This window comes from Loxodonta africana, chromosome 1 (genome assembly GCF_030014295.1).
Source record: "Loxodonta africana isolate mLoxAfr1 chromosome 1, mLoxAfr1.hap2, whole genome shotgun sequence".
NCBI lineage: Eukaryota > Metazoa > Chordata > Mammalia > Proboscidea > Elephantidae > Loxodonta > Loxodonta africana.
Genome location: NC_087342.1, coordinates 162,931,238 through 162,958,807, shown reverse-complemented (window position 1 = coordinate 162,958,807; position 27,570 = coordinate 162,931,238). Strand labels below are relative to the sequence as shown.

Genomic DNA, 27,570 nt, shown 5'->3' with positions numbered 1-27,570 from the left:
GCACCAGCCCAGAGAATGGGGTCTCCTGCAAGATTCTCCACTCTCAGTAGGCCCTGGACCTTGACTTCTCTCTAGACTACATACAGACATGGAACCAGAGCTTAAGTGGTGTGGCATCAATAAATGCCTTCCAGACAAAGAGAGCCTTGGTACCATTACCAGAAACCAGTCTTACATTACAGACTTAGATCTTCTATCAAGATGGTCAAGAAAAAATTTTCCAGTTCTATTTGGTTTTCTTTGTTTATTTGCTCATTTTTCGCTTGATTCTTGGTCTTTTTTTGGCCTGTGCTATTATTCATCCCAGTACATGCTGCCTCAACTGGCTACAACATGTTTTCTTTCCCCCAACTGTCCTTTGCTGAGTTAACTCTTCCTTATGCTTCAAGATAGTCCTGGAATCATCTCAAGAAATCTTATCCCATTTCCTCCCTGAAAAATCAGAGTTTGGTGTCCCAGTGTACTTCTATAGCAGACACAGGAGATATATTTAGCAGCCAGTATTTTTTATTGCAAAGCTAGGGTAGTTGTGGTTCAAGGATAGAATTCTCACCTTCTGTGTAGAAGGCCTGGGTTTGATTCCTGGCCAATACACCTTATGTACAGCCGCCACCTGTCTGTCAGTGGTGGCTTATGTGTTGCTATTATGCTGAACAGATTTCCGTGAAATTTCCAAACCAAGAGAGACTAAGAAGGAAGGCCTGGTGATCTACTTACAAAAATCAGCTGATGAAATTCCTATGGATCACAATGGTCTAATAGCACAGGCCTGGGCAACATTTCATTCCATTGTCCGTGGGGTCACCATGAGTCAGAGTTTGCCTTGACAGCAGCTAACAACAATAACAGCAACATTGCAGAGGTACTAGCCAATCAGAATAAGCACACAGGCCAATAAGAATATATGCCAGCTATGAACAACCAGTACCAGTGTGTACTGGGTGAATATCAGCTGTACTCAAAGGATATACTACGATAAGTTGGGATATGCTGTACACACTATCATGGTACCTCTCATGCTTTGTAATTTTTTTGTTTACCCATCTCCTTTGTTGTCTGTGAGATCCTTATGGACCGGGGACATTCTTACTCACCCTGGAATCCTATGTTGCATGATTCTTGGTACAACGAAAACCTCAATAAATATCTTTTGAATGAAGTAAAGGAAATCTATATTAAGGGAACTACCTTGAAAGTAAAACACTTTATAATACTAATTAAATAAATCACTTTCTATTACTTCATAGCTTTAACCACTGGAAATTCACTAACAATGAATCCTTTTCCCTCATCCTGTTGGAACACCTCTGCTGAACTTTTGAACAAATCCTGGAATAAAGACCTTGCTTATCATACCCCCAGCATTGTTGATACAGTCATTCTCCCTTCCATGATTGGGATTATCTGTTCAACAGGGCTGGTTGGCAATATCCTCATTGTAGTCACTATAATAAGGTAAGGGCTTCCTTTTTTTCTTTTCTTCCGTAACTAGGGAACAAAATGCTGTACTTCCTAAATGAACTCTTTCTCCCCTGTAGGACTTTGCTTAATAAAATTAAGTTTTGGAAGTATTTTATTAAAATAATTAATGAAAATTCTAGAGATATTTTTATCATATTTGAGGTAAAATCTGATTGGCAAATCCCAAAATGATAAGAACTAGGCCAGTGCTTATTGCTGGGCCAGTGACTTTTTAGAGCAACAATTCTCAATCTTAGCAGATACTAGAATCACCCGGAGATCTTAAAAAAAAAACTCTGATACTCCGTCAGATCCCAGAACAATTAAATCAAAATCTCTAGGGGTGGGCCCCAAGCAGGGGCTGCAAATTGCAATGCAACTATTTCCTTTCCCTGCAATAAGAGCTGTCCTAAAAAAGTGACCTGCCTTATCACTCATTCAGACAAGAGAGAGACTCCACCTAATCACCCAAAGATGCGGTGAATCATAGATGGTGGACTCATCCCCTCAATATAAACCAAATCCAGAACAAGCTGAGAGATATCTGCTCCCCAGAACCTCTCTGGTAATTCCCTCTTTCCTCCCAAACCTAGAGCATAATGTTTAACCTGGAGAATAAGAGCAGAATGTTTGTTTTCTATGGATTGGATTAAATGGACTTAGAATTAATGCATGTACCATTGTACTTGATATTTTTGCTATCCTGATTATATTTACATTTTCATTTTACTGGTTTTTAACCAATAAAATTTAACTTTTGATCAGTAAATTTAAGCTTTTTTAATCATGGTCTTTGATCATACTTATAATTTATCCTGGTCTCTGATCATACTTACAACTACCACTTAGAAAAAAATTTCGTCCGTACTTACATATTATAAAAGGCATGGTTCCAGAATATTATCTCAGTATTATGATAAAAAAAAAAAAAACCCACTACCGTCGAGTCGATTCTGACTCATAGCGACCCTATAGGACAGAGTAGAACTGCCCCATAGAGTTTCCAAGGAGCAGTATTATGATATTAATACATAATTACAACAATCTATTATAGAGCACGTTACATTTATAAAACACACTTGTAAACTCATTTAATACTTAAAACATCAGTACTATTATTACCCCTGTTTGAGGAAAGAGGCTCTGGAGAATAAACGACTTGTCCATCCTCACACAGCTAGTAGGTGGTCATGGCAATTGGACTCAGATCCTGTGAGTCCAAAATCCAGACTATTTCCTCCACACTAATGAAAGTACACAAACCAACCAACAAATGAACAAAATTAGACAAATAGTTGTTGGGTTAACCATGAAGATAGAAAAATCTGCACAGGACCAATTAAGAGCAAGAGCAGCTCTCAGGAAGATGGTGCAGCTGATGGTTACTGTCCCCAAGAAAGCTCATCACTAGTCACTTTTCCCAGGTACAAAAGAGGACCTAGCCACTCTCTTTGAAACTTTTCTTGTTACTGTCATTGCAGTTAAGTGTAGAAAGTTGGTGGTACTGTTTTTCTTTTACACCATCCGTAATTGAAGATATATTTAGTACATTGGGATTCTATTCTTAATGAATTTGGGCATTCCTTAATATGTCCTGAACAGCCATTTAAGAATATCAAGCATTTTAAAGTGGAAGTAGTAATTCAATTCAATATGTATTATTAAATATGAATTGTATGGCCAGCAATGCCCTAGGGGTTATAGAAATACAAAAGAATATTATGTCATGTCATGGGGTTGTTAACCAATGTTATAAAACAATATGTGTACTGTTTAATGAGAAGTTAGTTTGTTCTGTAAACCTTCATCTAAAGTACAATTTTAAAAAAAAGTTGTACGCGTGTAAAAAAAAAATGTGTTGTAAATCCTAACTTCTATGCTTTGTGATTATAATCCCATTTGGGAATGGGTTATCATTGTTACGTTAATGAGACAGGATTAGTGTAGGGTGTCTTAAAAAAAAACATTATCTCAGCACCTGCCTCCCAAAAGTTCATAGTCTAGTGGAGAAGATCAGAATGAAATGTGAAATAATTAGAAAAATAATACAAGGCATTAAAAATAATATTGTTGTTGTTAGGTGCCATCGAGTCGGTTCCAACTCATAACGACCCTATGCACAACAGAACGAAACACTGCCCGGTCCTGAGCCATCCTCACAATTGTTATGCTTCAGCTCATTGTTGCAACCACTGTGTCAATCCACCTCGTTGAGCGTCTTCCTCTTTTCCGCTGAGCTCGTACTCTGCCAACCATGATGTCCTTCTCCAGGGACTGATCCCTCCTGACAGCATGTCCAAAGTATGTAAGACCCAGTTTCACCATCCTTGCCTCTAAGGAGCATTCTGGCAGTGCTCCTTCTAAGACAGATTTGTTCGTTCTTTTGGCAGTCCATGGTATATTCAATATTCTTCGCCAACACCACAATTCAAAGGCGTCAATTCTTCTTCAGTCTTCCTTATTCATTGTCCAGCTTTCACATGCATATGATGTGATTGAAAATACCATGGCTTGGGTCAGGAACACCTTAGTCTTCAAGGTGACATCTTTGCTCTTCAACACTTTGAAGAGGTCTTTTGCAGCAGATTTGCCCAATGCAATGGGTCATCTGATCTCTTGACTGCTGCTGCCCTAGGCACTGACTGTGGATCCAAGCAAAATAAAATCTTTGACAACTTCAAGCTTTTCTCTGTTTATCATGATGTTGTTTATTGGTCCAGCTGTGAGAATTTTTGTTTTCTTTATGTTGAGGTGTAATCTTTACTGAAGGCTGTAGTCTTTGATTTTCATCAGCGAGTACTTCAAGTTCTCTTCGCTTTCAGCAAACAAGTTTGTGTCTCTGCATAACACAGGTTGTTAATGAGTCTTCCTCTAGTCCTGATGCCCTGTTCCTCTTCATATAGTCCAGCTTCTCAGATTATTTGCTCAGCATACAGATTGAATAACATGGTGAAAGGATACCACCCTGACACACCCCTTTCCTGACTTTAAACCAAGCAGTATGCCCTTGTTCTGTTCGAATGACTACCTCTTGATATATGTACAGGTTCCTCATGAGCACAATTAAGTGTTCTGGAATTCCCATTCTTCGCAATGTTATCCATAGTTTGTTATGATCCACACAGTCAAATGCCTTTGCATAGTCAGTAAAACGCAGGTAAACATCCTTCTGGTATTCTCTGCTTTCAGCCAGGATCCATCTGACATCAGCAATGATATCCCTGGTTCCATGTGCTCTTCTGAAACCGGCCTGAATTTCTGGCAGTTCTCTGTCAATATACGGCTGCAGCCGTTTTTGAATGATCTTCAGCAAAATTTTGCTTGTGTGTGATATTAATGATATTGTTCTATAATTTCCACATTCGGTTGGATCACCTTTCTTGGGAATAGGCATAAATATGGATCTCTTCCAGTCAGTTGGCCAGGAAGCTGTCTTCCATATTTCTTGGTATAGACGAGTGAGCACCTCCAGCGCTGCGTCTGTTTGTTGAAACATCTCAACTGATATTCCATCAATCCCTGGAGCCTTGTTTTTTGCCAATGCCTTCAGAGCAGCTTGGACTTCTTGCTTCACTACCATCGGTTCCTGATCATATCCCCCCTCTTGAAATGGTTGAACATCAACTAATTCTTTTTGGTATAATGACTCTGTGTGCTCCTTCCATCTTCTTTTGATGCTTCCTGCATCGTTTAATATTTTACCCATAGAATCCTTCACTATTGCAACTCGAGGCTTGAATTTTTTCTTCAGTTCTTTCAGCTCGAGAAACGCCGAGAGTGTTCTTCCCTTTTGGTTTTCTATCTCTAGCTCTTTGCACATGTCATTATAATAGTTTGTCTTCTTGAGCAGCCCTTTGAAATCTTCTGTTCAGTTCTTTTACTTCATCATTTCTTCCTTTTGCTTTAGCTGCTCGACGTTTGAGAGCAAGTTTCAGAGTCTCCTCTGACATCCATCTTGGTCTTTTCTTTCTTTCCTGTCTTTTCAATGACCTCTTGCTTTCTTCATGGTTGATGTCCTCGATGTCATTCCACAACTCGCCTGGTCTGCAGTCACTAGTGTTCAATGCATCAAATCTATTCTTCAGATGGTCTCTAAATTCAGGTGGGATATACTCAAGGTCATATTTTGGCTCTCATGGGCTTGTTTTGATTTTCTTCAGTTTCAGCTTGAACTTGCATATGAGCAATTGATGGTCTGTTCCACAGTCGGCCCCTGGCCTTGTTCTAACTAATGATATTGAGCTTTTCCATCATCTCTTTCCACAGATGTAGTCAATTTGATTTCTGTGTGTTCCATCTGGCAAGGTCCATGTGTATAGTCACCATTTATGTTGGTGAAAGAAGGTATTTGCAATGAAGAAGTTGTTGGTCTTGCAAAATTCTATCATTCAATCTCCGGCATTGTTTCTATCACCAAGGCCATATTTTCCAACTACTGATTCTTCTTTGTTTCCAACTCTCACATTCCAATTGCCAGTAATTATCAATGCATCTTGATTGCATATTCGATTAATTTCAGACTGCAGCAGCTGATAAAAATCTTCTATTTCCTCATCTTTGGCCCTAGTGGTTGGTGCGTAAATTTGAATAATAGTCATATTAACTGGTTTTCCTTGTAGGCATATGGATATTATCCTATCACTGACAGCTTTGTACTTCAGCATACATCTTGAAACGTTCCTTTTGATGATGAATGCAACACCATTCCTCTTCGAGTTGTCATTCCCAGCATAGTAGACTATATGATTGTCCAATTCAAAATGGCCAATACCAGTCCATTTTAGCTCACCAATGCCTAGGATATCAATGTTTATGCCTTCCATTTCATTTTTGACAGTTTCCAATTTTCCTAGATTCATACTTCGTACATTCCAGGTTCCGATTATTAATGGATGTTTGCAGCACTTTCTTCTCATTTTGTCGTGCCACAACAGCAAATGAAGGTCCCGAAAGCTTTACTCCATCCACGTCATTAAGGTTGACTCTACTTTGAGGAGGCAGCTCTTCCCCAGTCATCTTTTGAGTGCCTTCCATCCTGGGGGGGGCTCATCTTCCAGCACTATATCAGACAATGTTCTGCTGCTATTCATAAGGTTTTCACTGGCTAATGCTTTTCAGAAGTAAGGTGCCAAGTACCTCTTCCTAGTCTGTCTTAGTCTGGAAGCTCAGCTGAAACCTGTCCTCCATGGGTGACCCTGCTGGTATCTGAATACCGGTGGCATAGCTTCCAGCATCACGCAAGCCCCCACGGTACGACAAACTGACAGACACGTAGGAGTTAAAAAATAATAATAATAAAGAGGGGAAAAATATATAGTTCAAATATACGTTCCAGAAAGAGAAATAGAAGTTCGGAAAGAGTCTCAGGGAGCCTCAAGGAGGTTATAGTGCTGAGTAGAAAGTTAATAGCCAGAGAGGAGAGGTGATGATATACTGGGCTGGGCAGCCACAGGTATGTCAGGAAAGAACTTGGCGTGTATAGCAGACGCTAGATTAGCAGACTAGAACTGAAAGTGTTTTTTATGGAATGCTAAAACTAGCCAGTCCTTGGGATAGTTTCTAGCTCACTTCATATTTGTCTATATTATATCTGCCGGCTTCTCCTCCTACCTTTCCTCAGTATTTTTGTGCCTAAGCATTTTTGCCTTTGTCTCCTAAAGAAATATATATAGTGTCTCATGCCCAAAGAGCCTTGGTCTCACAAACCATTGAGGAAAAATCTTTATAAGATGTTAGCCCTTGAGAAATAGTTGCATTTTTACAGGCAACATTTATATGCAAAGACTTTTCAATGGTGAGATTTCAGGATTTGGAGCCAGAGAAACTTCTTGGGCCCCTCAAATCCTACCGGTAGACAATGGCCTTCTTCCACCTACTCCTGTAGAGACAAAGTTGGAAAAAAAAAAAAAAAAGAATGTGGAATGTGAACTCTTCTAAAAGTGAATGCTGAGCTATAATCACTGTTGTCACTAGAGAAGTGTGGGGGAAGCAGACTGTACTGGGTGACACTGTCAGAGGGGGTGACACCAACACGTCTGTCTATAAAACTCTTGTGTGATGTTCGAGGGGAAATTTATTATTTTTTATAAAAAATATTCCTGTAGTTAGTTATAACAACAAAAACATTTTCCATGAGCCCAGCTTATACGTATCAATATACCTACAAGGCTAAAATTCTATCCTAATTTGCTTTTTGAACCTTCTAACGTGTTCCAGTCAGAGCCGTCTTTACATCCCACTTACAATGATGCTTTGAATCACGTGGTTTCAACTGCACCACTGCAGACATGTGCTGTTGTTTTCATTGCTGCCAATGTTTTTATAGTCGCTGATTTTGTCAAATTTTCTGGAGTTTTAGCTACAATATTGTGGTAATTAGTACTTGTGAACCTATACCAATAACTTTTTTGAGAATGAAGTAGTAATTAAAGGAAAAGAAGGACAAAAATGAAAAAATATTTCTGATCAGTTACTAATAATACTGTAATTCAATGTAAAAGATTTTACAGAACAATTTTGTTGTTAGTATTCATATAATCTAAGAAATATTACATTTAAGTAATTTACAACTTTATTTAGCACATATTATTCTATGATTAAAATTGATCATAAACACCACCAAGGATTCTACATGGTCTGGTATGGGAGGAGGTCAATGGGCGGGATTACACCACAAATTTCCAAACTGGGTGACACCAACCCTAGTGACGCCACTGGCTATAATGCATGGACACAGAATCTCAGTATAAATAGTCGCTTAGCTGGAAACAAAGAAAACCTGTGCCATCATACTAACAAATTTGTTCATGATGATTAAAAAATATAATTTGTTAACACTATTACTGTTTTATAGATAATATGTGAGAAAATATTTTAAATAAAGGGATGGTAATGGAGCTTATTAAATGAATATTTTAATCTTTTAAAAACCATTTGGAAGCAACTGAATTTACCTAATATACTTTTTTTGGAAATTTTTTCTTAATGTTTTTATATTGCCTTGCCATGATTTTTTGTTACCTTTTTAATAAATGAATGGGTCAATTAAAATACTAAAATTATGCTAAAATAAGGGAAAGTAGGTACATTTAAATAATATTTAATGTATTTTCCCATTTAAGGTAAAGCACATATCAGAGAATAAGCATCAATAGAACTAAAAGTCACTAAGATCAGTAGTGATGCTGGGAAGCAAGTAATGAACTAATTTATAAATTTGTCAAAGGTAGATTAGAAACATGTATTTTTAAAAAGGAGGCTTAAGGGAGATGGAGCTTCAAGAATAAGATGTTCTCTGTGGCTTTTTAAAAAGCAAAAAGTGCTCTGTAAAGTAGTGAGGCCAGATCATTACTAGTGTGTTGTACCTAAGGATTTATAGCAGGTCAAAAGGAAGTTGGTTTAGAAAATGTAAGACGAAAATTGCACCTATTGCAACATTATTTGTTCCTCTTTCATTCCCGGGAAACAGATCAGTGAACTCAACCCTGTTACTCAACCACTCTTCACAGCCACTGCAGGCTCAGGTGAAATACTTTAATAAAGGAGATGACGTTTTTCTTTATCAGTCCTCCACCTCCCAAACGTTTCTTTCTCCTGTCCACTGACAGGCCCCTACAAGTGGGCATAGACTCTCAAAGGGATGTCTTATTTTCCCATAAATAAAAAGTTCCCCATTCTGTCATTTCCTGCCCTCATCTCCCTGCCAGGTCAACTAATACACTATATTTAGTCATGAAGTACCAAATATATCTTATTTTTAACCTTTCTAGTAGTGCCAGAAGGTGACCTGGTGGTGCAGTGGTTAAGTGTTCAGCTGCCAATCAAAAGTTCAAAGGTTCAAACCCACCAGCTGCTCCACAGGAGAAAGACGTGGTGGTCTGCTTCCATAAATATTACAACCTTAGAAACCCTATGTTGTTGTTGCTTTTAGGTACCGTCAGTCAGTTCCCACTCATAGTGACCCTGTGTACAACAGAACAAAACACTGCCCAGTCCTGCACCATCCTCACAATTGTTGTCTTTCTCCTATAGAACCGCTAGGTGAGTTGGAACTGAGTGGGCTGGAACCACCAGCCTTTTAGTTAGCAGACAAGCACTTAACCCTCTGTGCCACCAGGGCTCCTTTTCAGGTACTTGTTGTTAGGTGCCCTCAAGTCAATTTCAACTTATTGTGACCCTAAGGACAGAGTAGAACTGCCCCCACAGGGTTTCCTAGGCTGTAATCTTTAGAGAAGGTGATCTGCCAGGCCTTTTCTCCTGCAGAGCCCTGGGTGGGTTGGAACCACCAGCCTTTCAGTTAGCAGCTGAATACTTAACCATTGTCCTACCAGGGCTCTTTTTTCAGGTACTAGGGATGAGTAAAGACCAAGCCTTTTGCCTGAGTGAGCTTACAGTGAGTGTAATTTGTTGCTGTGTAGCAAATTACTCCAAAATTTAATGGCTTAAAACAATCAGCATGTATTATCTCACAGAGCTTCTGGTCAAGCAGCTTAGTTGAGTGATTCAGGCTGCAAGTCTCTAATAAATTGCAATCAAGCTGTCCTCCAGGGCTATAGTCATCAAAAGTCTTGACTAGGCTGGAGGGTCTGCTTCCAAGGTAGCTCACACACACAACTGGCAAGTTGGGACTGGTTGTTAGCAGAGGACTCAGTCCTTTTCACATGGACCTCTTCTTAATGTTGGTTGAGTACCCTCACAGTGTGGAAGCTATCTTCCCCCAAAGCTAATGACCTGAGAGAGAGCAAGAAGAAAGTCACACAATGTCTTTTAGGTCCTAATTTCAGATGTCACACACTGTCACTTTCACCATATTCTATGTTAGAAGCGAATTACTAAGTCAATTTCTGCACTCAAGGGAGGTGAATTAGGCTCCACCTTTTTAGTGGAGGATTATGAAAGAATTCGTGAATGTACAGTCATGCAACACATAACATCCTTTCAGGCCATGTCCTACCACGTGTATATCTGGTCCCATAAGGTTATAATACCAAAACCAAACTCAGTGTCGTGGAGTCCCTTCCGACTCAAAGCGACCCTATAGGACAGAGTAGAACTGCCCCATAGAGTTTCCAAGGAGCACCTGGCGGAACTGAACCACCAACCCTTTGGTTAGCAGCTGTAGCATTTAACCACTATGCCACCAGGGTTTCCATAAGGTTATAATAAAAAGAAATTCCAATTGGAGAATAGGACATAGCTGATGTGACTAGACGTAGGGAATGCGGCAGCTTTCTGCATGCACCGGCACATGTGCCTCCTGTCTTGTATACAAAGCGATTGCGCTACCATTATATTTAACTCAAAATTTTAGTGTAATAGGCTTTATGGCAGTTCACAACCCGGGAACTGCCTGTACATAATATGGTGCTCACACAACTCCAAATCACATAACGTCTTATTTCACAGAACATATTGTGGACATTAAGCAACCCATGATTGTATTTTTAAAAAACACTACAGTTAGTTGGAATCTCTGGGTGGTGGTGGTGTGAATGGTTAAGTGCTTGGGTGCTAATGAAAAAGTTGGCCATTTGAGTCTACCCAGAGGTGCCTTGGAAGAAAGACCTGGTGATCTGCTTCCAAAAGGTCACAGATATGAAAACTCTACAGAGTGCAGTTGTACTCTGACACACAAGAGTGAGGTCACCATGAGTGGAATCAACTTGATGCCTTTGTGTAGGCTTTACTTTAACTTTTAAAAGTTCATTATGGCAATTGAAATTTTCTAACAGGTGGCATAAATCAAAGCAGGTGCATGCTTTTGATGTCAGTCTTCAGCTTCTCTCCATTTCTTTCAGCTCAAGAAAAAAAACAATCCCTGACATTTATATCTGCAACCTGGCTGTGGCTGATTTGGTCCACATCATTGGAATGCCTTTTCTTATTCACCAGTGGGCCCGAAGAGGAGAGTGGGTATTTGGGGGGCCCCTCTGCACTATCATCACATCCCTAGATACATGCAACCAGTTTGCCTGTAGTGCCATTATGACTGTAATGAGCGTGGACAGGTAAGTGAAGAGGCTTGGAAAGATCTAAATATGATTCAGAGCCATCTGTACTCCTCCAATTTAAGCAATATCATTGCTAGTTTATAACAGCAAAGCTTCTCTTCCTTTGTTTATGTCATCATAGGAATGATTCCTTAAGAATTCTTTTTTTCATCTTTCTCAGAGGTCTATTATTTTTTTAATGGAAAACCTAAAACACTAAAATCTCTTTTTTTCTCATCTTTCTTTTTGACCTTAGTTTTATTTATAGCTCACTGCAAGAAAAAAATAACAAAATGTTAGAAACCAGAACAAACTCCCCCATCTTTCTTGCAATAAGGAAGCAGAGGCCCAGAGAGATGAGGGGATTTGTTGGAGGTACATGGAGAGCAAGTGTCAGGGCCAAGAACCAAACTAGAGCTCCTCACTGCCTAAACCCAAAATCAAACCCATTGTTGTCGAGTTAATTCTGACTCAGCAACCCTATAGGACAGAGTCGAATTGCCCCATAGGGTTTCCAAGGCTGTAAATTATGGAAGCAGACTGCCACATGTTTCTCCCATGGAGCGGCTGGTGGTTTTGAACTACTAATCTTTCAGTTAGCAGCCAACCACTGAACGACTGCACCACCAGCACTCGTAGCCTCACTCGCTATCCAGGTCTAATTCTAGTCACTGTCTCACACACTCAGGTTACCATCTAGCAGCTCTCTCAAAGTAATCAGTGGAGTAGATATGGGTTCTTGTGCAGCTAGGAAAGCCATCTTTTACACTCATTAATATAATTGATTGATGAAAATGTTGCCATTTTACATCATTAGAAATTTATTCTACTGTGTCCTGGAGTGTGCTATAGCCATACTCACCAACTGTGTAAGCTAATGACATTCATAGTGATGATGATGATGGCTCCACTTATGGTGGAGCCAGTGAGTGGCAGAGCCTGGCTCACATTCAGGCCATTTGACTCTAGAGATGGCAGGTAGCTCGTAACGTCCTCTGGGAAGCATGAGAACTAGGATGTGTCCTTCATCATCCAGATGCCAAGACTCCACACCAGGTCTTAGCACATATCCCCATGTAAAAACAGGCTCCAAAGACAACCATAATACACACAACAGTAATATGGTGTCTGGAAGAACAACTCACTTAAAATCTCAACCCACTTTCTACTTCCTACTCCATTCACCCAACTCAACATATCTGATGCCCCTTGCCCTGATCTACTTTATCTTTTTCTCTTGCTTTAAATATATAATTTAAATTTTCTTTTTTCTCACTGTTTATTTAGCTTTCTGTACCTCTGAAACGTAAGATCCACAAAGGTAGAGTCTTTGTTCACTGATATGTCCCAAACACTATGTAACAATGCTTGGCTTATGTTGTGTTGTTATTAGGTGCCATCGAGTCAGTTCCAATTCATAGTGACCCTGTGTAGAACAGAGTGAAACACTGCCTGGTCCTTCACCATCCTCACAATGGTTATTATGCTTAACCCCATTGTTGCAGCCACTGTGTCAATCCATATAAGTAGGTGGCATATAGTAGTTGCTTAAAAATATTTGATGAAAGACTTGAATAAGTAAATGTCAGTCGTGAAGAAAGTGTTAAATTCCCCGGGGTTCATTGAGAACTTCTTCCTGAGCACTGCCTCTTTCCCCCTTTTGAGTGGGCCTTTGGGGTAGGGAAGTGATGACCATATCTTCGGATCAATAAATGAAGGAATGGCAAAGTTAATATAAATTCTCCACTCTGACAGAAATGAATAATGACGGTAATGTTTTATGCATTTTTATATCCTGCTGCTTTTCTGCAAAAAAAAAAAAATTCTCAAAATATAAAGTGTGCTTCTCAACTTATAATTCATACAATATTTTTAAATTAATGTACTGTGTAGGACTGGTTAGCTCAGCTGATACCAGCCAATGCTGTCCATGTCTTGAGGAAAGCACAGTGAGCTTGCCAGTGTTCTAACACTGGGGAGAGGACCCTGCACAGGCCAGGCCCACTTTAGAGGAGTAACTTAAAACACGGCCCTACTGAGAGTACTCCCAATTGCATGGATTAAAAAAGCTTCTCCAAATCCTCTCTATGTTGGATATAGGAGAGTCGGGGCCTATTTTAAATATGGACATTTGCCCTCCTCCTGAAAATTGCTTACTGTAGATAAAGTGAAGAGGAATTTTCTGCCTTGGAACAGACCAATTGTGTATAGTTCCTAATGTCGACAGGGTTTATTTCTGTGTGTGATATATATGTATCTCCACTATGTGCCTGTCAGTTTGTTGTGCTGGCTTCTGTGTTGCTGTAATACTGGAAGCTTTGCCACCAGTATTTCAAATATCAGCAAGGTCACACTTGGTGGACAGGTTTCAGCTGAGCTTCTACACTAAAACAGACTAAGAAGAAGGACCTGGCAGTCTACTTCTGAAAAAATTGGCCAATGAAAATCTTACGAATAGCAGTAGAACATTGTTTGACATAGTGACAGAAGATGAGCCCTGCAGGTTGGAAAAAAAAAAAAATTGCTGTTGAGTCCACTCTGATTCATAGCGACCTTATGGGACAGAGTGAGACTGCCCCATAGAGTCCAAGAAGTGGCTGGTAAATTCAAACTGCTGACCTTTTGGTTAGCAGCCAAGCTCTTCACCACTGGACCACCAGGACTCCATCAGGTTGAAATGCACTCAGAATATGACTGGGGAAGAGCCGCCTCCTCAAAGTAGAGTTGAACTTAATGACGTGGATGGAGTCCTACTTTTGGAACCTTCATGTGCTGATGTGGCACAACCCAAAATGAGAAGAAACAGCTGCAAACATCCATTAATATTTGGAATGTGGAATGTACGAAGTATGAAACTGGAAAAATTGGAAGTCCTCAAAAAGAAAATAGAACACATAAACATAGATATCCTAGGCACTAGTGAGCTGAAATGGACTGGTATTGGCAATTTTGAATCAGACAGTCATATGATCTATTATGCTGACAAATTGAAGAGGAATGGTGTTGTGTTCATTGTCAAAAAGAACATTTCAAGATCTATCCTGAAGTACAACACCGTCAGTGATATTATAATATCCATACTTCTGCAAGGAAGACCAGTTACTACAAATATTATTGAAATTCATGCACCAACCATTAAGTTCAAAGATGAAGAAATTGAAGATTTTAACCAACTTCTGCAGGCTGAAATTGATCAATCAAACATGAAATCAGGATGCACTGATAATTACTGATGTTTGGAATGCAAAATTTGGAAACAAAGAAGGATTGGTAGTTGGAAAATACAGCCTTAGTGACAGAAATGATGCTGGAGATAGCATGATAGTATTGTGCAAGACTGACTTCTTCATAGCAAATACCTTTTTTCACCAACATAAACAGTGACTATACACATGGACTTCACCAGATAGAATACACAGGAATCAAACTGACTACATCTGTGGAAAGAGATGATGGAAAAGCTCAATATCATCAGTCAGAACAAGGCCAGGAGCTGACTATAGTGCAGACCACTAATTGCTCATATGCAAGCTGAAGTTGAAGAAAATTAGAACAATTCTACAAAGCCAAAGTATAACCTTGAGTATACCCTGCCTGAATTTAGAGACCATCACAAGAACAGATTGATGCATTGAACACTAATGATCAAAGACCAGGAGAGTTGTGGAGTGACATCAAGGACATCATCCATGAAGAAAACAAGAGGCCATTAAACAGACAGGAAAGAAAGAAATGACCAAAATGGATGTCAGAAGAGACTGTGAAACTTGCTCTTGAATGTTGAGTAGCTAAAGAGAATGGAAGAAATGATGAAGTAAAAGAACTGAACAGAAGATTTCAAAGGGTGGCTCAAGAAGGCAAAGTAAAGTATTATAATGACATGTGCAAAGACCTGGAGATAGAAAACCAAAAGGGTAGATAGAATACACTCGGCATTTCTCAAGCTGAAAGAACTGAGGAAAAAATCAAGCTTCAAGTTGCTATATTGAGAGATTCTGTGGGGAAAATGTTAAACGATGCAGGAAGCATCAAAAGAAGATGGAAGGAATACAGAGTCACTGTACCAAAAAGAATTGGTCGATGTTTAACCATTTCAGGAGGTAACATATGATCAAGAACTGATAGTACTGAAGGAAGAGGTCCAAGCTGCACTGAAGAAGGCCTTGGCAGAAAAACACGTCTCCAGGAATTGATGGAATATCAACTGAGACATTTCAGCAAACAGATACAGCACTGGAAGTGCTCACTCATCTATGCCAAGAAATTTGGAAGATAGCTACCTGGCCAACTGACTGGAAGCAATACATATTTGTACCCATTCCAAAGAAAGCTGATCAAACAGAATGTGGAAATTATTGAACAATATCATTAATATCACACACAAGTAAAATTTTGCTGAAGGTCATTCAAATGCAGCTGCAGCAGTACATTGACCGGGAACTGCGAGAAAATCAGTCTGGATTCAGAAGAGGACATGGAACAAGGGATTTCATTGTTGAAGTCAGGTGAATCAAAGTTGAAAGCAGAGAATACCAGAAAGATGTTTATCTGTGTTTTATTGACTATGAAAGGCATTTGACTGTGTGGATTATGACAAATGATGGATAACATTGTGAAGAATAGGAATTCCAGAACAGTTAATTGTGCTCCTGAGGAACCTGTACATAGATCAAGAGGCGGTTGTTCTGGCAGAACAAGGGGTTACTGCATGCTGTTGAAGGCTCTTGAATATGCGATGGTCTGCCAAAAGAACGAACAAGTCTGTCTTGGAAGAAGTACAACCAGAATGCTCCTTACAAGCCAGGCTGGCAATGTTATGTCTCACATACTTTGGATATGTTATTGGGAGGGATAGTACCTGGATAAGGACAGCATGCTTGGTAAAGTAGAGGGTCAGCAAAAAAAAAAAAAAAGGGAGACCCTGGATGAAATGGATTGACACAGTGGCTGCAACAATGTCTCAAGCATAAGGATTGTGAAGATGGCACAGGACTGGGCAGTGTTTCATTCTATTGAACACAGGTTCTCTATGAGTGGGAACCAACTCGAGGGCGCCTAACAACAATATATACATCCCTGAGAAGCATTTTTTTTTTAATCTGGGATGGACATAGAATGCTCAAATTTATTTTAGAATTAAGATACTCAGGCCCTTTCTTTCTCTCTGCCCTCACTCTATAGGACTGTGGCCAGAGACAAATGAAGAATCTATAGAACTGAACCTTTCCCTCCCTAGCATTTATCATAGTTATATCAAATTCACAAAGGTGCAACAAAATCTGCAGTAAACGGATTATAGAAATGGAATTTTCTGTTTAAGGCCATAAGCAAATGTCAGTGCCATCGGTATGCCTTATTATTTAGACAAAACAGACATTTTCATTGCCAATTTAATGGATCATAAGTTTCAAGAGTTTCTGATAACACTTTCATTTTTCTTTATCAAACATACTTCAGAAATTTTATAAACATTCAAAGTATTAAAAATATTTGCCACCAGATAAAATCTACCTAGAATTTTATCAGTGGTTACCTTTGTAAATAAATTCTCCGGAACATTAAAAGTCAATTAGTAGGAGCCAAAATTCCCTATTCATTCATCATTCAACAACTATTTATTGAGCATTGATCATATGCCAGGAACTGCACCAGGTGCAGGAGACAGAGCACCATTAAACTAATAGTCAAGGTTCTTGCCCTTGTGGAGCTTCCATTCCAGGGATGTAGACATTAGGTGAGGAATCACAAGGTAAATGTATAATTCCACACAGTGATAATAACTAGTGAGGAAAAGCAAGGCTTCCAACAGTATTTATAGTCACGGACCCTCGTAGAAGATGGCCGGTCAAGGGAGGCTTCTCCAAGGAAAGGATAGTTTAATTTGGGGCCTGAAGGAAGAGCAGGAGAAAGCAGAAACAGCTCCTTCCAGGCAGGTGAAACAGTATGTACTGAACCCTGAAAGGAAAAGAGCTCTGGATTGAAGGAGGGCCAGAGGGAGACTGACATAAGTTCCAGCCAGGACAACAGGCAGGGCCAGGTGGAGAAAGGCCTGTGGCCATGGTAAGAATTCTGAATTTTATCTGGAAAGCTACCAAAGGGTGTTCAGCTGAGGAAGGATAATGGTCAGAGATGAGCTCCCCAATCTGTTGACGCCATGACTCCATTAGCTTTTCAACCCAGAAAGAATGTTGACTGGGCTTGCTGTGCAATCACTACAGCAGGGAAAGAGGGAGGCAAGGTGCCCACCCCGCCCCCACCCACAGCTCACGTCTTCAGGTCTCTTCTTTCCTTAACCACAGGTGATGTATGCTTCAGGAGGGGCACAGGTGCAGCGTGCTTCAGGAGGGGCTGCTGAGGCATCCTGGGCCTAAAGGTTCTCCCTCATGTGGAAAAAAACTGAGTGTAAAATGTTTTGCCTCTTTTACAAAATTGAATGAGCAAGAGAACAGGGATTCTTACATTTTTACAAGTCTTTATTAAGTAGCTCTACAAAAACTTAGGGGAAATTAAGTGACCATTGAAAACTACCTTTTGAGGGCGGTAGTGGTTCAGTGGTAGAATTCTCACCTACGGGGTGGGGGGAACCCAGGTTTGACTCCCAGACAATGCACCTCATGCAAAGCCACCACCCGCTCATCAGTGGAGGCTTGAGTATTGCTTTGATGCTAGACAGGCTTCAGTGGAGTTTCCAGACTAAGACAGTAGGGGAAGAAAGGCTTGGTGTCCTATTCCCAAAAATCAGCCAGTGAAAACTTTATGAATCACAACAGTCCAATCTACAACAGATCGTTAGATGATGCAGGACCAGGCAGCATTTAGTTCTGTTTAGCATGGGGTCCCCATTTGTGGGGGACCAACAAAACCATCTTTTACATTTATTTAAGTTCTACTAATACCGCCTTCCACCCCCACCCCCCAGCAAAACTGCTTCCTCAAATACCCTTCCCTCTGAATCTGAACTCTTCATCTTTTAGTTGTCAATTGGCTCTGAAAAGTTCTTGGATTTGCTGGAGTACCAAAGATATTTGAATTGTCAGGGCTGCAAGTTTAATTGATTAACCTTTTTTCTGCATCTAAAATAAAAAATAAATTTAGAAAAACAAAAGCCTCTTCCCCATGATACTAACCCATTTCTTCCCTCCAGCCTCTCATCTAAATTCACTGGGGAATTTGCATTGTCTAAACTAGTCACACTCATTCATCTTCACTGTGATTTCTATGAACTGAATCTCCAAGAGCCTGGGGACCCTATTGTACAGCCGTATCAAAATGTCTATGGGATGTGCCTAACCTCATCTTGCTGGGGATTCTCTATCGGCCCTGTACTTTCCTCCTTCCTGCCTCTATGACTATAAATCGTACTGGGAAGAGGGTCATTTCCTTCTGGAGGAAATCCCTGTTCAGAGACAAAGTTTTCCAGAGCCTCCTTTACAACGGAAGCACCTTCGTAAAGAAAGAGTTTACACCGAAGAATTTTACCAAAACTACCGGTGTGTTCGTGGAAGTGACAGCTATTTTGATGAGTGGTTTATTCAGACTTTCAGGGTAAAGAATTGTTTTCTCTACAGATACCAGCCAGCTCTTAGAAAATATAACTTTCTTTTGCCCTGATAGAGGTGTGCTTCAGGGAGGATAATAATACTAATAATTTACTCTTGTCATGAACCTTTCATCCTTGGAGCTCAGCGCTTTTATTGATTGTTCCCAAGCCCTTCTTAACTGGCTTTACAGGTACTTGGCTCTCGTCCAACCATTTCGACTTAAGAGTTGGAGAACAAGGTACAAGACCACCTGCATCAATTTGGGCCTCTGGGCAACTTCCTTTATTCTGGCATTACCTGTCTGGGTCTACTCAGAGGTCATCAAATTTAAAGATGGTGTCGAGAGTTGTGCTTTTGATTTAACATCCCCTGATGACATACTCTGGTAGGTTGTTAAGACTTAAGAAAAATAGAGTTGAATTAAGTTGTGAAGTACTTCAATCTCCTTGTCAACACGTGAGCAGCCTCCTAGAGTGTCCTTGGGGATCCTCTTCTTGTCAGTCTCCATACTTGGTTTTCTGCTTTCCACAATCAAGTTGATAGTTTGATTTTAAGGAGAGGGGTGCTTACTCTTCTGGAACCTTTATAAAAAGATTTTGAATTTAATCATGTAACCACAGTGGTTGTGGATATGTTTAGATATGGGTTTAAAGATACGTAATAGCTAGACAAGCCAGGAATTCAGCAATCAAGCAAAGTCGGAATTTTCCAAGAGGACCTAAAAGTTACAAAGATGCAAACCTTATCAATATGCACCCCACACAGCCATTTCAGTTCTTACGTTTCAAGTTGAAAAGGAAAATTAAGTCAAAATTTTCCTACTTGAAATTTTTGAATGTAGTATTGGAAGCCCATGACTAAAAAATTTTGAGCACTTACTGAGGGCTAGGTCCATGGATGGTGCAAACGGTTTGTGCTCAACTACTAACCTAAAGGTTGGCAGTTTGAACCCACCCAGTAGGGCCACATGAGAAAAGCCTGGCTCTCTGCTTTCATAAAGATTATAGCCAGGAAAACCCCATGGAGCACTTCTACTCTGTAATACATGGGCTTACCATGAGTCAGAGTCAGCTTGACAGCAACAGGTTTGGTTTTTTTTGGTTTACTAAGAAAGGTGTAACAATCAACTTCCATAAATATTACAGCCTTAGAAACCCTATGAGGCAGTTCTTCTGTGTTCTGCAGGGTCGCTATGTGTCAGGATCAACTCGACGGCAAAGGGCTTTTGGGTTTTTAAGGGCCAGGTGCTGTGCTAGGTGCTTACCTTATCTCAAGTCAGCCTGGAAGATTTCTTTCCCCGCTCCATCATTTGTCAAATGGGTGGGTCATTTCTTCATGACGTAGAGGAGGTACAGGCCCAGTAAAGCCACAGATCCAGGAAAGAAAGCTTCATGTGAGTGCAGTAATGATGGGATTGGTCATTCGCTGTTTCTCCCACCAGCATTGGCTGCACCCCCAGACAAAAACCAACAGCCAACTGACAGGAACCAAGTGGTGAAGTGATATTTAATTGCTCATGGCTTATATGAGCCCCAGCCTGCCTAACTGGACAACCTGAGGTTCACTATACACTATATGATCTTTAAAAAAGAAAATTAAAAAAAAAAAAAAGTTCTGAATCTACAGCTGCTTCTGCTATTTTTGGTTGGTTATCATAAAGGATACTCTGAGGTGGCAGCCTCTGTTATTCCTCCTAGAATTAAGCCCTTAAGATGATCTGAGACTGGAACTGCCATGCTGCACTCTGGTTCCAGGTATTCTCCCTGTCACATCCACCCAATCTGGGCCCACCTTCTTTTCCACAGGCCAGAGTTTTGCCAGCAAAGAGGACAGATGGTATCTGTGCGGGACTGGAGTTAACGCATCTGAAATTACCTCCGGAGGAGCACCAAAAACAGATTTTATAACACTCCCTCCCTCGAACCCATTGAGAGGCCATATGGTGCCATGGTACAAAATGGGCTCTGAAGCCCAGCTGCCTGTCTATGTTCAAACCCCACCTCTGCCACTTACTAGCTGGGTAACTTTGGGAAAGCCACTTAACACCTTTGTGCCTCAGTTTCTTCTCTAACATGAGGATACTAATGGCATCAGGCTCATTCACATAAATTCAGTGGGTTAACATACATAAAGCACTTAGAACCGTGCCTGTTATTGTTGTTGTTGTCAGCTTCCATCGAGTTGACTCCAACTCATGTACACATGGCCTTATGTATTCCAATCATATATATGTGCAACAGAACAAATCATTGCTCAGTCCTGAGTCATCCTCACAATTACCAGCATGTTGCAGCTACTGTGCCCATGCGCATCAGCAAGGGTCTCCCATGCCTTCATCGGTCCTCTACTTCACCAAACACAATGTACTCCTCTAGGGATTGATCCCTCCTGATGACATATCCAAAACAACAAGTTAGTCAACGTTCTCTTGTGATACACTAATTTTCAGAAATAGATTGCCTGATCTTTCTTCTTAGTCTGTCTCGGTCTGAAAGCTCCACTGAAACCTGTCCACCATGGGTGACCCTGCGGGTATTTGAAATACTGGTGGCATAGTTTCCAGCTTCACAGCAATATACAAGCCACCACAGTAAGACAACCTGACAGATGGGTGGTGGGAACAGTGCCTGCTACATAATAAATGTTACGCTGTTGTCTATTGTTGTTAATAATGATAATAATAAAGATAACAATAAGTAGACTTACCTGTTCTGCACTCAGTAGAGTTGGGCTTGGCTGAAGAAGAGACAAGCTCTTCAGTGAACAATGAAGAGTTTGACTTCTTCCCCATGTGAAAGCATCCAGAGATCCTTAAGTTTCCCACCAAGGAATTTTACCCTGGGCCCTGAAAAATCAGAGTTATGCCTCATAAATTATAAGAGCTAATTCCTAGCATAGTGAATTTAACAGCAATGTCTTCTTTCTCTCTCTTTTTCATTTTACAGGTATACATTTTATTTGACAATAACAACTTTCTTTTTCCCTTTACCTTTGATTTTGGTGTGCTATAGTTTAATTTTATGCTATACTTGGGAGATGTATCAACAAAATAAGAATGCCGGATGGTAAGAGCTTGCCTTATTTTACTTTATATTTGTGTTTATAATGTGTTTCTGTGTTGATCTCTTTGAGTTTATCCTAGTTGGAGTTTCTTGAGCTTCTTGGATGCGTAGATTCATTGAGAATTTTTTGACCATTATTTCTTCAAATATTCCCTCTGCCCATTTCTCTCTATCCTCTGTTTCTGGGACTTCCATTATGTGTATGTTGGTGTGCTTGTTGATATTCCCCAAGTTTCCTAGACTGTTCATTTTTCTTTATTGTTTTTGCTTTCTGTTCCTCAGACTGAGTTATTTCATTTGATCTACAGGTTTGTTCGTTCTTTCTTCTGTCTGCTCATATCTGCTATTGAACTCCTCTAGTGAATTTTTCACTTCCATTGTACTTTTTCAGCTGTAAAATTTCTATTTGGTTCCTTTTTATAATTTCTATCTCTTTATGGTTACTGTTTACTTGTTAAGACATCATTCTTCTGGTTTTCTTTAGTTCTTTGTCCATGGTTCCTTTAGCTCTTTGAGTATATATGATAGTTTACATAAAGTCTTTGCCTTTGTGTAGTAATTCCAATGTCTGTTCTTCCTTAGGGACAGTTTATGTTCTTTTTTTTTTTTTTTTCTTTCTGTTAATGAATCATTCTTACATTCTTGGGTCTTTCTTTTTTTGCATGCATCATAAATTTTTCTTGAAAACTAGACATTTTGAATATTATGATATTAAAGAAAGGAAAGAAGAAATATTCTCTAGGGCTTTTCAGAAAAGAAGAAATATTCTCTAGGCTCTGAGCTGAGGGCACTCCTTCAATGCTTAGCCAGGCCATTTACAACTCTGCTTTACCTTTCACTTCCTGCTTGACTTGAGCCTAAAGAACAGCCAGAGGTACTAACTTAGGGTCTTCTAAAGTCTTTTCTGAGCATGCATCCTGTCCTGAGCATGTATGTGGTGTTCTTGGTTCCAGCATACACAGCAACTTTTCAAAGCCTGTGTTACCCTCAAAAAAATCCCACTCCTTGGCTTTTCCTCATGAGATTTCAGTATACCTATTATTTGCTCTGTTACTTTTTGCCCCAGTTGGTAAACTGTTTGCCAAGGTGTTATTTTTGGCCCCAGATGGCAATAGCTTCTTCATTTAACTTTCATTGATTTCAAGGACCACATAGCCATATACTACTCCATCCTGGTAGAGTTCCAAGTAGATGAAACAAAGAGAATTTCCTTGTGACAGTCATCTGGGTAAACCTCAGTCAGGTCAAAACAGACAAACACAATGTCTTGGAAACAAGGCCCACTTTGCTCCCTCCAACACCAGGAACATTGGCCACCATTTTCAAAACTACTGCAATGCTGGGGAGAAGGGCGGGGCTTAGGTAAGTTAAAACACCACAAAGATCTTCTGTCCTGTTTCAGTGACCTTTTTTCTGTCAAATGTTTACTTAGTTTATGGAAACTTTTGACTATCTTCCAGAGTTCTTATAAGATTGTTTCTGAGAGCTTTGCCAACTTTTTGATGTTTCTGGGGAGGCGCTCCCCTAGAGGTCTCTACTCCACCATTTTACTAATGTTGCTCCCTACTTTAGTTGGCAGAAGAAAAATAAAGATAAACTAAGACATCTACAATGGCAACTTAAGTGATAATCACTTGAAACATACTACACTTGAACATATGAGTATTTCTATATATATATATGTGTGTGTCATTTTCTGAAAATAAGACATGTTTTGAAGCAGCTTTCTGATGATCTCTCAGTGATAAATGTTGAAATCACTAATGTAATGGTTTCATTAAAATGTGAACAAAACTCAAGACTCTATTTAAAGAATTTAATATTTGTCATCAACAAATGTCATTTAAATGTTTTTGTTACATTTTTTGCAGAGTTGTGTACATATGTAACTATCTTAGATGTTATGTGCAACCTTTAAGTTTTATGTTTTATTATTTTTTTTTAATTTACAGGAGAAGGATCTGATTAATTTTAAATATTTAGAGGTAAATGAAACCAAAGACTTACCTAGAGAAAATAAACTTGGGAAAGACCTTTAAAGATACTTGTCTCTAAAACTGCTTGAATAAATCTAAATTATTTCACTTTGAAATTTTACTTACCAAGTTGTTTAAATAAGTCAGTCAGTAATTATCTAACATGTTGGGTCAGAGCCACCACTAAAACTTGTCTTTCAAATAGATTTTTGTATTTCTTTTGGAAAGGCAGGTTTCTGGGTTTTCTCTGCACACTATATTCAAATCTTAAGCTTTTAAATCTGAAGATTTAAAAAAAAAAAAGATGTGAACAATATAACCACCAGTAGTCAAAATCCTGATACCAAAAGTTGACGTGGTCTGTGGGCTCGCAGCCTTTTTCCCACCTAGCTTCTTGAAATTCTTTGATAATCTTACGCTATTAAAGGGTAGTCCATTTAGACTGGGAAAGGGAAGAAGTCATAGGAAAAAAAAAAATTAGCTTCTAAATACTTCCAAGGACTTGAATTGGTAAGCAGATTGAAGTGGAATCATACAGAACACTAGGATATCAAAAGTTGAAGAGGATGTTTTGGTCCTTTTAAAACAGTTGTCCAAATCAGGTCATTTTGTTCCTAAGATTTTTCCCAGAAATGCTGAAAGCATTTTATGAAACAAAGCTTGCACAATTCAGATATGCCTCAAAATACAAGAAGTTAGAGGAATGGTGTCTACTCTGATAAACTGCAGATAAATCATTGTTTTCAAGTGATTTTTAGCCACGCTGCCTTTTTTCATATTACTCCCACGAATTTTTTTTTTTTTTTTTTTTTGGTTTGCCCAAGAATTGTTCATCTGCATCAGCCATGTCCCCAGGGAGATTTCTGTTAAATGTCTGACTATGACATAACATGACAAAATTTGGAAACTTTTTAATAATTTTTTTTGGAATAATTTTAAATGTACGGAAAAGTTACAAAGACAGTACAGAGAGTCCCCATATACTCCTAAGGTGATAACTCCAGGGATAACTTTATAACTAACTTCATGAGGGATAAGTTTGACCAAAAGCTGGTTCCTATGAGGTAGAGGTCAAATATACTTCCACTTTTCAACTTCCCCATTATTTTTGATACCAGCCATCCCATAGCACTCTCTCTACTGTGTTCAATCATTCATTGCAATGCACACAAAACTCCTGGAATCATCATACCTGCAATAATCCATTGCCGATGGTTTGCTTCTGACTCATAGCAACCCTACAGAACAGAGTGGAACTGCCCTCAGCATCTCAAAGGAACACACTTACCCTCCTGAGAACAGATGTTCACTCTCAAACGCTCCATGAAGTTTCTCTGGAGCAGATATGCACCCTGCCAATACAACTCTTAGGGCCGACATGACCCTGCTGATGCAGCTCTTCATCTCAGCTCTGCTCCACTCTTTGGACCCAATCATTGTCTCTACTGCATCATTGCTGCCATCCACAGCTCTAAGCATGTTACCAGCTCTTTTACTCAGGTCTGGGAGGGTTTCTGGTACAGGGCTTCTGTGTCCTGATGGACATGACACCCTCTCAGCTCTCAGGCAGAAAGCCCTAAAACCTCTATGTTTCACTCCCTCCTATAGGGAATATGTCATTAACTTCAAGGCGGGACCTCCCTAGCTGAATTGGAGCCCAACCAATCCTTGATTACCTAGGAAATGTTAATCAACTCAGGCACTGTCAATTACCAGGCACCAAACCAAACCAAAGTAACAAACCCTTAAGTGTAGAAGCAAAAAAAAACCTTGGGAAATCCTCTAAGCCATTTCACGAAGAACCAAGGGCAAAAGGCCCCACGAGGGAACTCATGGCAATACAATTCCGCACTCAGTTTCCTCATTGTTAACATATAACAGTGGCATGTTTGTCCAAATAAAGAAACTGACATTGGTACATTACTGTTAACTAAACTCTAGACTTCATTCGGATTTATTAGTTTTTCTATTAAAATTCTCTTTCCGTTCCAGGACCCAATTCATGGCCCCATGTTGCATTCAGTTGTCAGTTCTTCCCAATCTCCTCTTGTCTGTGACAGTTTCTCAGTCTTTCCTTGTTTTCCATACCCTTGACAGCCTTCAAGAGTACTGTCCACATATCCTGTAGAATGTCCCCCCATCTGGGTATAGAAAAAATCAGCTCTTCTCATCATGTCATGTTAGGGAGTACGTGATAGCCACATGGCATCACTGATGATGTTAACCTTGATCATGTGGTTAAGGTATTGCCAGGTTTCTCCACTATAATGATATTATCTCTCTATTATTTGGAAGTGAGTCACTAAGTCTAGCCCACTTTCAAGGAGGGAGCAGGGAGGCAGGAATTAAACTCTACCTCCTAAAGATGGGAGTGTTGTTGGTTGCCATTGAGTTGATTCCAACTCATGGGAGTAACTACATATATTATTTGGGATTCTTCAGTAAAGAAGATTTGTCTCCTCTCCATTTTATTCAATCATTTGCTTTTGTCAGTATAGACTCATGTTTGTTTATTTTATACATGGGGTAGTAATTCTATACTCTGTTCTTTTTTTTATTTCTCAAAATGTTCCAGCTTTGGGAAATTTTTAGCAGGAATGAAAAAGAACCTTCACAATGCTCTGAATTAGTAGAAACAAAAATGACCTTCATATGTCACTACAAAGCCATTATGAACTGTCCCAAAGTTCTAGGAAATCATTGCCCCATCATTTCTACTGTTGCTTATGTTCATGTCTATTCTAATGTTTCCTTTGCAGTTACAATCCCAGTGTTCCAAGGCAGAGAGTGATGAAGCTGACAAAGATGGTGTTGGTGCTGGTGGCAGTATTTATTCTAAGTTCTGCTCCCTACCACGTGATACAACTGTTGAACTTACAGATAGAGCAGCCCACACTGGCCTTCTATGTGGGCTATTACCTCGCCATCTGTCTTAGCTATACCTGTAGCAGCATTAACCCTTTCCTCTACATCCTGTTGAGTGGAAATTTCCAAAAATGTGTACCTCAAATTCAAAGGAAGTTGACTGAGAGGAAAATCAACAATATGGAAAACACCCTGAAATCAAGCTCTTAGGAGAACAAGTAGATCACTGAGAGTCTAGATAGGCTTGTCTTTGTTATTGGCATAATTAGAAAGGCAAGTGAGATGGTATGTGTGTGCCCATTACTCTTGTACACTTGTGACCCTTAGCATCATGGAACAGAATTGTAACCAACCATCCAAACGCAATGAGTTTAATGTGCTAACTTCAGTAAAATTTAAAATGTTGATCTGTATAGGGGATAGGGAGTGGAATAGTCTAAGATACCTGAGCTCCGTTGTGATATATGTTATTAGAGCATGTTATAGACTACCGTGATTAAAATGCCCATCTGTGACCATCTACTGAAAACTCACCAAGGAACCTACAACTCCTGATGTTTGTGCCCACACTGTGGCCTCATTTTAACAGTGCCCTCCAGGTTCCAGGGAGACCATCTTACAATGAGGTCTGATGTTCAGCTATTTTTGACCCACAAAAATGGCAATTTCATATGGG

General features: G+C 39.7%; 1 protein-coding gene across 1 annotated transcript; it reads left to right on the top strand.

Moving 5' to 3' along the window:
- On the top strand, positions 1-27,104 carry MCHR2 (melanin concentrating hormone receptor 2). The gene is made up of 5 exons (XM_010602140.3): positions 1-1,455; positions 11,259-11,468; positions 19,182-19,376; positions 21,937-22,056; positions 26,789-27,104. The coding sequence occupies exons 1-5, from the start codon at positions 1,274-1,276 to the stop codon at positions 27,102-27,104; spliced, it is 1,023 nt and encodes a 340-aa protein (XP_010600442.3). The 5' UTR covers positions 1-1,273.
- The last annotated feature ends 466 nt before the right edge of the window (positions 27,105-27,570 follow it).